The following is a 14093-nucleotide window of genomic DNA, read 5'->3' as shown; positions in this document are numbered from 1 at the left end:
CGTAGTTTCCTGTCCAGGCCGTGTCGATCAGTGATGGTTGACTTTCAGTTCAAGCCGCGTCAGTAAATGATGACCGTATTTTACCAGGGTTTTCGTTTAGTTCTTACAGACCATTGGGCAATGCTGTCAAACTAAATCTCATGTTAATTGACCCGCTTTGCCCTCTAGTTTTTTCATATCAAGATGGTTTTTCAAAAATTTAAGAACTTAGAAAGAAAAGCGACAATTGCCATACAAATAAATTTATTAAAAAACCATCCATAAATAATGGCTCAAATTGACTTTTGTTATAACCAAGTAACATTTGAGTAAAAGATAAAAGCATATGTAAAAAAAAAAAACAATTTAGTAAATTTTAAACAGATCTATAATTAATAGGCCAACGGTCAGCACCGACCGCCTTAGCATAGAACATGTTAAAGAATGCCGCAGTATGACAAACATAGCCACAGCAATCAACGAGCCATTTGATAAGCCGCGCGATTTTCGGAACATTATGAACATCTTCTTAATACGAGTATTGCATAAAAAATAGCCATGCACTTTGCTTCATCGTACTTAGTGATGTATTTTACTTTAGTCCTAAAACTATAAGAATAAATCAATCTTTTGGGTTTTCGTTTTTCTCTACGACCTCGCCTAGTTTGATATCGAATACTTTTTTTATTTTTTGGCAAACTCACGTTTCTCTACCGCCAATCGACAGACAGGTATCGAAGAATTTGTTAAGCCTTTTAAATAGTTCCACAGAGAGCGGAAAAGATAAAGTTAAGAACCTCTAATTAGAGTTCTTGGAGTTAGACTTTTACGATAAGAACTGGAATAAATTCGGATTATCGTACCAATTGCTACTGTCCTGGGTAGTTTCAACAGCTGCAATGCGGAGAAGAGCAGATGACGAAGATGTTACATGTCGCCTTTTCTTTTCTGAAGCCTCAACAGTAATAAAGCAATTACTTAAAAAGCAATTAGCACAATTTTGTAGAGTATAAAAAGATAAAGAAATGTAAAAACGCTACGAACATGTTTCTATTAAATAGTTACTATAGCGTGCGCGCAAATAATACGTTTATCCTGTATAAGTAATTGCGAAAAACGGTGTTATCAAGTCACTTTCTTTCACTATAATCTTATGCAACAGTATTGATAATAGTTTTTTTTTAATTGGTTACTTTTAAATTTGCATAGGATATAATGTAATTCGCTGAAATGTAAATAAGGTTTTTGTCTACAAATTTTTCTCCGGTGAGTAGAAATTATTTTCCTTATCACTAAAGCCTTTTCAACACAGAATGTGGCGTCCGCCATTCTGTTATCAGCCGTTGATGTGTTAATGAAGCATTTAAAACAATTAATGGTGCCGCGAACGCTTCACACGACTCTCATATGTCACTCGTGGCGGGAAAAGTGACAGAACATATTTTTAATTATTAAATCAGATCAGTTAACTGAAATATTAGCAGATTTCGGCTAATTTCTTTAAACATAAAATTTTAGAATGTTTTAATTTGTTTTTTTTAAGTGTTTACAAAAGGTTCATCAAATTATTTTCAGATCAAGGTAATTTTATTCTATTTTTTACTACACATAAGTTATTATTAAAGTTTTTTAAGATGAAACAATGCAGTTTTCTGAAATAATAAATTTATTTACTCCTTCAGTAAAAATAATGTAACATATGTATAGTCTATTTGCAAAGTAAATAGGACTCTCCACAAGATCGCCGCAAAGACCGTTTTTCGCAGTAATCTACTTTTATTAAAATATTTCATAACGCTATTATGCTATAGCCGTCAGCTAGTAAGCTATATAAAGAAGTTTAACATGTTACTAATATTACACTTCGATTTCATCGAACTTGATTTTATAGCTACGAGATTGATCTTAGGCTTAATTTTTTTTTAACATTTTTTATATAAAGAAACAAGGTTTGTGAAATATATATCAACTGAAATTAGCGCACCTCGCTATCAAATAGTTTTGGCTCAAACGCTCTAGTCCTAATGACATGAAAACTAGAACAAGAACAGAGCCAAGGTTGAAAAAGATGAGCCGAGTGTATGTTTGTTAAAACATACCCATTGGCTTTTGATATATAACATTTAATACTATGAGGTTAAAAATAGTTTCACGTTAAATACAGCCTGCTAAAAAATATAGCATCTCGAAACGTCGTATGAAAATTACAAATTTAAAAATATGCATTAGTATATGATATACAACATGACAATCTCTAGATGTTTAATCAAAAATACATCATAAATAATACTTGATAGTTAGTGAATCTTCTAGAATTATCATGCTAAATTATACATGTTATTTTGGTCTTTTTATATAAAATGAAGTTACATTCACCTATCTACCGAACGCAAGAATAATGTTACATATGTCTCCGTGTAAACTTATATTATCGCAGTAACCCATTTCTTATAATAGCAGCGCCCAGTTCAACAACATAATGCATGACATGAATTTAGACCTTTGTTGCACAAGAGTTCCAAGAAAAAAAATTGTGTATACATTATTCCTTTGATTTAATAGTGTATATATTTTACTTATTTTCTATTTAATGTTCGGTCTTTACATTTGTTCATATAATCGAAAATGTTATCATTTATTTGCTTATTATTGTAATTCTTTCCTGTTATTGTAAATGTTAGACATGATATTATCTATAAAACCAATATGTATTGTTTTAACTCTTTCTTTGTGTGAAAACTTTAAATTTGCCTTTTTCTACCTTTGTTAATGTGTCTATATACATATTGGCTGTAAATTTTTCATCGTAAATAAATAAAATAAAATAATTTGTAAATCTGCTAATATAAAGCAACCGATAGAAAAAGGTTTTAGATATTTATATGTATTTCTTACTATGTACCATTGATTTAACGTAACCTAACCCGTTATTGTAACGTTCTTGCCCCATCCAAAGCAGGGGAGACGGTAGACGGGAGGCATTAAAAAAATGGCCAATAATTTAATGTCACAATCTTGTTTATAATTTATTTAAGAAAACCGTTTACAAACAAGTAATGGTTTATTACCCAACTTTATCAATCGGCAAGATAATCTTGGTAGATAATATCGCAATAATTATCATCAAAATAATCTAAAGTTTTTACAGACAGTAATTTGGCGATAAATTTTGCTGACAATCGATTGAATGCAACATTCTTAAATTTCGTCCGGAATGTTTTCCAATACTTTTATTTAGATATTATAAAAGACGAAAACGACAATTTTATGTCTTCATGAACATAAAATTGTCTTTTTTGTTTTGTACTGGAAATCGGTGAACTTGAACCATTAATAAAGATTCACAAGGAGATTTTATAGTCTGTTTAGGAGAACTGACCCCAAGTGGAAAGAGACATAATTTCACGGGAGAATAAAAAGATTATATGGAATACGATACTTTTCATCTTATGTTTACAATCATAAATGGGTGTCATCCGTCAATAGTGAATGGCTGCATGCCTTGAACCTGCGAAAGACACTCATCATGTCTTTAAAATAAAAATGTAGACTTTACGAAGTCGATCTCGTCCCGCTATTGAATCGTAAATCACACAGAGAAAAAAATATCTCTGGATTTTTAGTGCACACGTAGTTTTAACCCTTAGACATCCACTGCAAGCCTCTCCCAAACATATCTAAGGGGGTTTACCGAAATCGCCACACTTAGCAGGCGAGTTGAACATCTTAGTGTCGTATTATAGTACGCACAGGACGCAGCTGTCCATCTTCTGGATACTTGTTTGTGACCAGTAGCAATTCTATATAATTAATGCACAAAATGTGAATTACTTAAGATTGTACTCGTTGTTGTGTAAGGGAACTGAACCCGCGACCAAAGATCGCAAGTTTTAGTTCTTACCGCAAGGCTACGACTGCTTAATGACCTTAAATTATTAAATTGTCTAGATACCAGCCGCTTCCAACCAGTTCTTTTGGAAATCCTAGGGAGAGGCCTATATCCAAAAATAGACATATGGCTGAAATAACGATAATGATGTTCTTGAATTTTAACATAAATATTTAAAATAATTGTAGCTAATTATAAAAAAAAAAAACAAAATATTTCTCTTACGTTAAAAAATTATAATTTTTAGTCTCATATTTATAAACTTAAATTACAACTTGTTTCTATGGAGTTGCAGATAATAAACCAATAATTGTAAGATGATTTTTATTCCAGATGCTGACATTGTTTATCTGTTCTGTTCTTGCTGTTCTCAGCTTCAGTCATGCACAAGATGCTAACTGTAATTTCGTTCTAAATGTATGTATAAAATAATTTTATTATAATCATGTTTGTCACGTGTATAAAGAGTGAGTGGTTAAAGGTGTTAAAGATGCAAAATGTTGAATGTATAGATCAATTGCTGTCAATAAATATATGGTGCGCCATATCCTAATATTAATTAATGATAATATAACAAGAAAGAGCGTGTAAGTAATACAATATTATAAATATAAAAATTAATTATTATATACTGTACCGTGAGGCCGTGCAGACTTTGTATTGACAAGAGTTTTCTACCTTTGTACTAACTCATCGTGATAACTCTAGAACTACAAAATTAAGATACTTGAAATTTAGTAGGAGTATTAAAAATTTCACTAGTGACGGGTTTGGGGGCGTTAATTAAGTTCGCGAATCGGGCCAGTCTTAAATATAAGTTGGACAACAATAGGAAACTTATAAAAACAAATTTTATCATTCCATATCACTAGGCCATATAATTTTTATTACAGCGACTTTATAAACACTAATAACATAGTTCTTAGTTGACTACCGTTCATATTGAACGTACGCTATTGAAGGCTTTCGAAGATGTAAAGGCGTCATTAGTTTTAAAATTAAAAATGAGGGAAAAGGGAACAATAAACTACTGCATGTTTAAGTTAGCAAAGAAGAAATTCATTAGGTTGAATTAAACTTAAAATAGACTAAATTAACGGAAAGCCTATAACCAGCAGTTGATTTCCAAAGGCCGAAACGATGATGAAGGCAACACTACAAAACCCACGAAGCGGATAATTGAAAGAAAGAGCAGTTACAAAATTTGATTATCTTCGTTGAATTGTTTAAAAATAGGAATGACGACGACAAATTGACAAACTTTAATTTTATATAAATCGATTATTTTGTGCCATAATAGTTATAAACAAGTCTTTGATAAAAAGACAACGAACTTGTTAGCCAAACTAATATACAGGTTTTATAATTAATTAGATAACTTAACTAGAAAAACGAGTACGGGGACTTTCTTTTTTTACACGAAAATTGTGAAACATAAATATGAATATATTTCAGGTAAGCGCAGGTGGTACTGCCTATGTTTACAGCCCAGGTTACCCGGCATCCTATAGAGGTCAGATGACATGTAGATGGATAGGAATCTGTCCCCAGGGTTACGTTTGCAGATTGGACTGTCCCGAAATTAACCTTCCGCAGGTAAAGCAATTATTTTTATAAGAATTTTCGCTAACAACAGAAAAGTAATTTAGATAATATCTTACAAAGTACTTAGTTAACAAGTCTCAATAATAATAAATATGCAATTTTTTTGAATTTCAAGCTATTTACACATTTTCATATCTTCTTTGGACATGAGGTGATAGAACGCAAAAATTGCTTAGTCTATAAATCTCTTTACTGTAGCCAAGCACGAAAGCTTACCTCAAGCCGTCAAGTTATTTATTTCACCACATGTGGAGACTGTTAAACTCTTATCTCCGTTAGACAACAATCCATGGTGGGATTGGTTTCAAAGACCGAGAAACCTTAGTCTTGGACTGCCAGTAGATACAAGCCATCACCATTTCCATTCGATGATTCGAGGTGTTTTAGCTACAACTCCAACAATTGCTTGATAGTCATATTATAATTAATGTTTTCTCCACTTAGCTTTTATATTGTTACAATTACGTGCTTATAGAGCAATAGGAGCTTAAAAATTGAAAACCTTACGTACCTCGTTGACGTGGCCTGCAAATTATATGAATTACGCAATAAAGGAAAATGAAAGATAATCTTTTAACACCAGTGTTTCCCACCTAAGCCCTCATAAAATTCTTATGTCCCCCTGTGTAACATACATAATATTTATATTAAAACGAAAGGAATTTATTTTCGAATTGCTTCCTTTAAAAATCAAATAGCCCTCCTGGTGGAAACGTGGGCCATAATTGCGAAACATTGCTTTTGACCCAAAAATTCGAGGGGGAAAAATCATGTCGCATTGGCCATTCAGTATTGATCTAACAAAAGAAGAAAAAAACTTACTTAAAATTCGGAACGAGTTGTTTCATCTGTAATTAGACATTTAAAATTACTATCGAATAATTTTAAAATTCTAATACATTGTATTAAATAACGATTTAGTGATGACGCAGCTTACGAATGTATTTACAATATTTGTCATCATATTATCACTTACAAAGAAATGTCATGTGTCAACCATGTTGGGCTCTTCCAGCATTTTTTTCATGACGTGCACAAGTGGTCACTATAAATCAGTGATTCCCAAAGTGGTCTATATCGACCCCTAGGGTCTATGATGCAAGGGGTCTACGTCAGCGAAAAAAAATTTGGGGGTCCATGAATAGAAAACGAGGGTCCATAGCCTGGACATCATTAGCCGAGGAGATTTAAGATTAACCCTAACAAAATTGACGCCAAATGTTGATTATTTATTATTAAAGCATCAGGTTCATCCTTCTCACTAAAAATATGACTTATTGCTTATGTTACTTTATTTATAGTTTATTTTATGTTACGTATATTTTACATAAAAGATACAAAATTTTATTTTGAGTAGTTTTTATTTAAATTAAATTAATAAATGTATAAATTAACATGTGTTTTTACTTTAAGTTTTTAACACTAAATTTCACTACAGTTAGAAATTTACAGGAAATCAATATCAGTTAAGTAGGGGGTCTACCCAACACGGAAAAATGTGGCATGGGGTCTACGACACAAAAAAGTTTGGGGAACTCTGCTATAAATGCTTCAATGTGGACTATACATTAATGTATGGATGAACATTTAATTTGCAGTCTCCTTCATGCCAAATGGACCGACTTTTAATTTCGAGAACCGGTGATCCGCTGCTGGCGTCGCCAGAAACCTACTGTGGCCGCGGGACTTTGAGTATTTCTTCTAAAGAGGAACGTATATCTGTAGGTACGTGTCAATTCATACAAGTCAATTCACATTACATACAAGTGCTTTCAGTTGGTCCTTAAAAAAGACATGAAAAAAGTCGTCTCAATTGCAATATACAGATCGATTGATATAACAAAAGCTAAAAAGGTTTTTTCAGTAAAACGCTTTTAATCTTTTACATACGTCTCTAACCACTCTGTAAGAGATAACTCTGAAATATGTTAAATTAATGTATTTTTCTATTTAAATGAGACAAGACAATGAATTATTTATTTATTTATTTAATATTCTTTATTGTACACGATAAGATACACAACATACAGATACAATAATATACAGAAAAGTACAATAGACGATCTTATCACACAAGGCAATCTCTTACAGACAACCATAGTAAGAAAAGATAATAGTACTTATAAAGGGTAGTTCACGTGTACAAAAAAATACATATTCACAAACAAATGAACATAAATATACATAAACATAGACATACATACTTAAACATACTAATATATATTAAGATAAAGATTTATTTTAATAAGTAGTAATTCGAATTTTTAAAACGTTATTATTATTTTTGGAAAGAATGTTCCATATATTAATTTTCAGCAAACAAGCTCCCCAGGTCATTCATACCTTTAAAGTTCTTTCATGCATAATCAATCAATCTGTATAAACATCAACTATATTGCCTCCCAAAAACTTTCATTTTAAGGTTTTGAGCCAAGTTACAAAAAACTTTCCTTATACAGATTACAAATGTATTTAATATATTTATCGTTATGTTTTAAAAATTGATTGTATAAACTTATTTTGCTATTGTATACATTTTATGATGTTGAAGATATAATGCGGTCAATTTAATATCATTTAACTTCCGCAGGTTTAATAACTGTGCCAAAGACTCCCGGAGGTCGTTTCTTTTGCACGTTGAAGGCTCAGCCGGTCGCTGTCACTCCGCCGCCGTGCAGATGCGGTTATAAGAAGTCGGTAAGAATATCCTGCTCAAACGCTACAATGAGATGTATGCATTTCAAAGTGAAAAACTCATACCTAACAAATTATGTAATTAAAATAAATATTAGAGTAGGAATGAGGAAGTTGTCGCACGAAACGTAATTTTAAAAACTGGACATAGTGAGGGCGATTTTAAGACAGATTAAGACTAATTTTTCCACGTAAACACAGTAACATGCTAAAACGTCAGTAAAAAAAAAACGAAAATAAGAAACGTAAATGTGAAACAAAGGCACGGACGCTTCTATCTGTGGAACATAGCAGAGCGCAGAATCAATTAATGACATAATCATGATTTTAATAATTTCAGTCGTAAAACGCCCACTGCTGGACAGGCTTGTCTTCTGTTCACTCATCATTTCAGATCCCTATGCCCACTGCCACTTCAAGTTGTCAATCCGTACTTCTATTTAACTTCATGTATTTATTAATTATTAAAATATTATAATAACCTTAAAAAAAATTAATTTCCGTTGTTTAAACTAAGACATATTCAGCAATCAAACGCAAGAGTTTATTATAATACTAATTATTTCATTATTTCAAAACATCTTTGCATAGCTAAGTTTAAAAAGATGGTCTCTTAAAATTAACTTCAATTTACATTTTTTAACTTACCTCAAACTTTTAGAACCGTATCGTAGGCGGGGTGGAGACTGGAATGAACGAGTTTCCCATGATGGCGGGTATCGTGGACGTCAGTATCCGTCGGATAAAGTGCGGCGGTGTGATCATAAGCAAGAGCCACGTTATGAGCGCGGCGCATTGCGTCATTAATATGCGAATAGACAACATCGCTGTTGTTGTGGGCGAACATGATGTTAATACCGGTGAGTTTACTGAGGATTGTGATCCTTTTCGGAAAATTTGTCGCGCACTATGTGATGCCGCCTGTATCCGTCTTCGGCTGTGTATTGCTCCGGATATTGTTGAATAAAGCATAATTCGGATCTAATCGTACCAGAGAAAGACTGTGGCTTCATGCTCGACGTCCAACCACTTTTCCGATGATCAAAAGTTTTCCTAAGTTGTTACCATCATTCCTGGCTATGTGACTAAAATACATTCCACTAGTATCAGCACATCTCAAATGCGTCGATGATTAGTCGGTGCGCTTTTCTTCAGGTCACAATCTCAATCTCACCTCTTCACACCCATTTACAAAACTATATATATCTGGTGTGTTTTTGGTATTTTCATATTTATTAACACGCTACAATTATTCGTCTAAACTAGTCCACCAATCATTTACATGTGACAGATAGTATTCGTTTAAAAAGAAAATATAAATTGTAACAAAAATTAAAATAGTAAATAAATACTAGTAAATAACAAAAATCAGAGATATAAGGCATAAAAAATAGTAAAAATAACCACGCTAATATAAAAAATCATAATGTTTGGTATAGACGTAATTGTAGCACTTATTTTTTAAAACAAAGGAAAAATATATTTTATTAAATTTGTTACATGCTATTAAATAATATATTTACTAAAAATTTAATCATAATTGCTATTAATTTTTTTACATAAATTCAAGGCGACTCACCAGTAACACAAGGCTTTCGGGTAATAGAAGTTACTACACACCCGTTATATAGACCGTAAGTTATTTGAACATTTTTTCTTACTTTTTATGACTCTATAAAAAATGATTAATTGTAAGCTTATAACAAATGAATGTGCTCATTTTAGCAAAAAGCTTTATACGTTTTACACCTATTTCCAGTCACTTTGTATAAATTTCGTACTCAAATGTGCAACATAAATTTATTTTTTCTATTGAAATGCGACGTAACGTATAAACTCTGAAAACGCTTTTTATTAGTAGTATAGTATTATTACGTTCTTTAATTTGTCTCAAATATTTTATTTTGGATAGGGTATACCATACCTTAATTGTCAGCAAATTAGATATAGATTCGCCCATTCAAAGATTTTTTATCTGTAATCAATCAACCTATATAAACATCGACTGTATTACTTTCCTTTAACATCTTCTTTTAATCATTCTGTATACATTTGTTACGAGGCAAAACAACTGCAACGCCAGTTAGTAATCATATTCTAGCTTATTGCTTTTTCCTATGTCGCGTATAATTTCATAACTGTATCATTAATATGAATTAAAGATGATCAAACATTGAGAAACCAGACAAAACTGTCATAGTTACACCAATACTAATAATCTAAATTACATCACCACCGAAATTAATTTCATATAGTACATATATATTAAGATATCAGAGAGATACAGTCTCTATTTTAATGTTACAAGCTTAAATTTTTTAATTGACACCACGTTTCTTTTCCACCAGGACGAATTATGATTACGACGTATCAATTCTGAAGCTATATAAGGACATCGTCTTCAGCGAACTCGTTGGCCCCGTCTGTTTGCCTTTCAAGTTTATCTACGATGACTTCGCTGGAGCTAAAGTCACTATCTTAGGTAATGATATAAAGATTCTGTAAACAAAAATAAATTACCACAGTATCAATTAACCGACGTCGCCCGACGCAGAAGGATAAGACGTCGGAAATTGACCGCAGGTCGCTTCCAACTGTTAGTATTGTAAATATATAGGGAGACATGTCCAGCAGAGGATGTTCCATAGCTGAAATAAAGACAATAATTATGGAATAAATAATTAATGCTGCATACATTTAATTCTTTAAACCCGAATTTTGAATGAGAGAGGATAAGTTATTACTTATGACAGTAAGGAAATGACTGAAAGTGGCGCCAGTTTATCAGGTTATAATCTTCCATAAAAGGAAGTCCGGGCAGGAAAACATTAGAAGCAAGGCACACCGAAAACATGTTGCACATCGAAGTTGCCAGAGGAAGTCGACTCGTCTCTCCAACACGGTCTCTTCCCGTATTATGCACAGCATCCAGAGTTAACGTTCCGTTTTGAGCAGGAAATAAGAAATCCTCATAAGCACCGAGGACGACCACTAAGGAGTTTCCATCGAAGGTATTCTGTATAGTCCCTGAAAGAGCAGGTTATCTTCTGAACAGGAGTTTTCTTCAAATAAAAAAAGACAATTGTTTACATATGTAAAAATAGTTATACTTACTAAACTGTTATTGTTCAGGTTGGGGTACTATTTTCCCGGGCGGTCCCACGTCTCCAGTCCTGCAGAAGGTGGACGTGGATGTCATCAGCCAGCCTGCCTGCCAGCGTGCCGTTTCTACTTTGACGCCGCGACAGCTATGCACATTTACACAAGGAAAGGACGCTTGCCAAGTATGTTTAATGTTGCCTATTAGTCCATACACTTTTTCCGGCAAGAAGCTTCTCGCAGAAGGCAATTGTGGAAGGTGATTGAGAGTTGTAATGATTCATTTATACCAACATAGACGAAATTAAGTTTTAATTACGTTGTTTAGGTGTTAAAAGTTAAATCTTTGGTTTAAATGAAAAAAAAGTCGTTATGATTTCCAATAGGACCGATTAGAAACAGCCTGTGTCTAGTACCTTCCGATGACCTTAGTAAAGATTTTATTGGGTAATAACATTACATTACCTTGTCCTCCTCACAGATACTCCATATATTTTAGATTACTATATTAGGTTAGAAACTGCATTTTGGAGAATATGCAGGAATTACATCAAATAATTCCCTCATCTCGTTTTTTTCATCTGATACGGATTCACGACATCCGTACATGGTTGAAATTTTTTCCAACCTCACTAAGCGTTTTGATAATACTTTTATAGCGCGAACAACCAAGGAGTAGAACAAACTACCGGCGTCATTGTTTCTAGACAATTATAACTTAGGAGTCTTCAAAACAAGAATAAATAGGTTTCTTCTAGGCAAGCATGTACCATCATAGACCTCGTCACCGCTTAATTATCAGGCGAGATCGAGGTCAAATGCTACGCCAGTTTGTGATAAATAAATAAATATAATTAAATATCTTATGCGGACCCGGTAAATTTCACCCCCGAATCATAAAAAAATGTGTTAAAATTTTCCACCATGATCCTGACTGCAGTATCATTTTAACTTTTTACAGTATGACTCAGGCGGTCCTCTTCTGTACACCGACCAATCTAACGGACTCCTCTATAGCGTCGGAATTGTGAGCTACGGCTCTTTCTGCGCGTCGGGCAGCCCCGGAGTGAACACTCGTGTCACCACAATCCTGGACTGGATCGTGGCGGTCACCCAGACGGAGTTTTGCGATATATAATAAATTTTAATTAAACACTTTCGTTTTTTTTAATCCTACAAAGTTATTTATTTATTAAGGACTATCAATAGGGAATACAAAATAAAATAAATATTGGTTTACAGGCATACATAATCTTATTTATAATAAAAAATTTATATTAAAAATTATTTTTTCAGCATAGAATGGATTACGTGTTATTGATGTCGTGTTTAGTCTAGCACTTGTTTGGATAATAAATGCCTCAACTCTGTGAAGAACAAGTAACGCGTAAAATAAATTTTATACAAAATAAAATAGCATATTTAATTAAAGTCGTTATAGTCTAGATGGTAACATATAATTCCCAATCCATTATAAATTAATTTAAAAATTGAATCTCGAATGACAGAGGAAGAAAATGTCAGTAATATATTACGATAATATTCTTTGAAGTGGAAATTAAACTATGAAACAAAACCGGTGCTGTAATATGAAAAAAAAATACATTATCTCTTTGAAACAGAAATCGATACAGCAATAACATACAAAAAGATTATAAAATTAATTGTTACAAATCATCATCAGCGAAATTGTCAATGAATTTGTCTACATAAATTACTAGCAGCCCAGACGACTTCGCGTAGTCCAAAAGTTATTACGTTGTTGCTATTGAAAAGAAAAATAAATAAATGTGTATTTTTAAGTGAACACTTTATTATAGATTTAATGTCGTAATGATGGATAACGATTCGTTGTTTCAGCCCATAGACGCGTAATGCAAGGAATAGAACTTCCCAAAAAAATCTATGGGAGATATACCGTAATCGCCACGTTTGGCAAGCGGGTTGTCGATCGCAGTGTAGTATTATGGTAAGCAGAGGAAGCTGCTGCTCATCCTTTGGAAACTAGTTTGTGGGCAGTGGTCATCAAATATAATTAATGCACAAAGTGGTAATCAAACGCGCGACGTACGATCACAAGTGTCATTATATATAAAGGTTACCTCCAAAAATTAGTTTTCTATTTCAAAGAATAACTAGTGCACACTGCACTTATTTTTTTTACTGTGTTTTTGGTTGGTTAAACCTTAACATACGTTTATAGCATTGGTTTGGAGTCGAATATTTCACAACAAGCGATAGGTGTTTTAAGTAACTCGATTTATTGTTTACATGGAAAAAGAGTTGTTGTTTTAACTAGTTTCTTTCCAATAAATCCATTTTTTTCTTTCCACAGAAAGTTTTATTGAGATGAAATCTTGTGTTCACCCACAGCAAGGCATAGGTTTCACCCAAAGATCGCCAAGATGACCGCTCTTGAGTTGTCCACGTCCAGCGACACCCTGCGACCTATGTCGTTGGTCCACCCAGTGGGGGATTTGCTCATGTGTTCCTTTGTTCTGTGTTCCTTTAGAAACATTTAAATGTTAATAACAAATAATTAATTGAATGAAAAGAAATACATCATTTGTCTCATTTTCCCTTAAGTTTTCTGTTATACTAAGTATCCGTAAGGTCCGGATTAGTTCGGAACTACAAAATATACAATATATAAATAAAAAATGAGTAAAAATCATACACGTATAATAATAGTATGCACACTTTTTGGGTTTATATAAACGAATATATATGTAAAAAAATTACATAATCTAAAAAGTGTTGCGATAAGAAAAACTTTGAATACAAATAATAACGTAACTTAGAAATTAATTTTATATGTTATGTAAGA

At 32.7% G+C, this 14093-nt stretch overlaps 1 protein-coding gene across 1 annotated transcript; it reads left to right on the top strand.

Annotated features, from left to right (window-relative positions):
* Positions 1-1221: 1221 nt before the first annotated feature.
* LOC137925424 (venom serine protease-like) lies at positions 1222-12423 on the top strand. The gene is made up of 10 exons (XM_068768859.1): positions 1222-1245; positions 4202-4285; positions 5324-5464; positions 7072-7198; positions 8064-8170; positions 8829-9027; positions 9738-9801; positions 10516-10649; positions 11300-11451; positions 12228-12423. Exons 2-10 carry the CDS (start codon positions 4202-4204, stop codon positions 12402-12404), a joined length of 1185 nt encoding a protein of 394 aa, XP_068624960.1. The 5' UTR covers positions 1222-1245; the 3' UTR covers positions 12405-12423.
* The last annotated feature ends 1670 nt before the right edge of the window (positions 12424-14093 follow it).

This window comes from Battus philenor, unplaced genomic scaffold, assembly GCF_028537555.1.
Source record: "Battus philenor isolate CCGP_79_NKW_IND1 unplaced genomic scaffold, ilBatPhil1.0.hap1 SCAF_27, whole genome shotgun sequence".
Taxonomy (NCBI): Eukaryota; Metazoa; Arthropoda; class Insecta; order Lepidoptera; family Papilionidae; genus Battus; species Battus philenor.
The sequence above is the reverse complement of the archived record's forward strand: the minus strand, read 5'-3'. Positions and strand labels throughout refer to the sequence as shown.

What these genes read in the sequence shown, in the direction of transcription:
- LOC137925424 (XM_068768859.1), top strand. Translation starts at nt 4,202, where the DNA reads ATGCTGACATTGTTTATCTGTTCTGTTCTTGCTGTTCTCAGCTTCAGT. An exon ending in ACTGTAATTTCGTTCTAAAT is followed by an intron (nt 4,286 to 5,323) that starts GTATGTATAAAA and finishes AATATATTTCAG; the next exon opens with GTAAGCGCAGGTGGTACTGC. An exon ending in CCGAAATTAACCTTCCGCAG is followed by an intron (nt 5,465 to 7,071) that starts GTAAAGCAATTA and finishes TTTAATTTGCAG; the next exon opens with TCTCCTTCATGCCAAATGGA.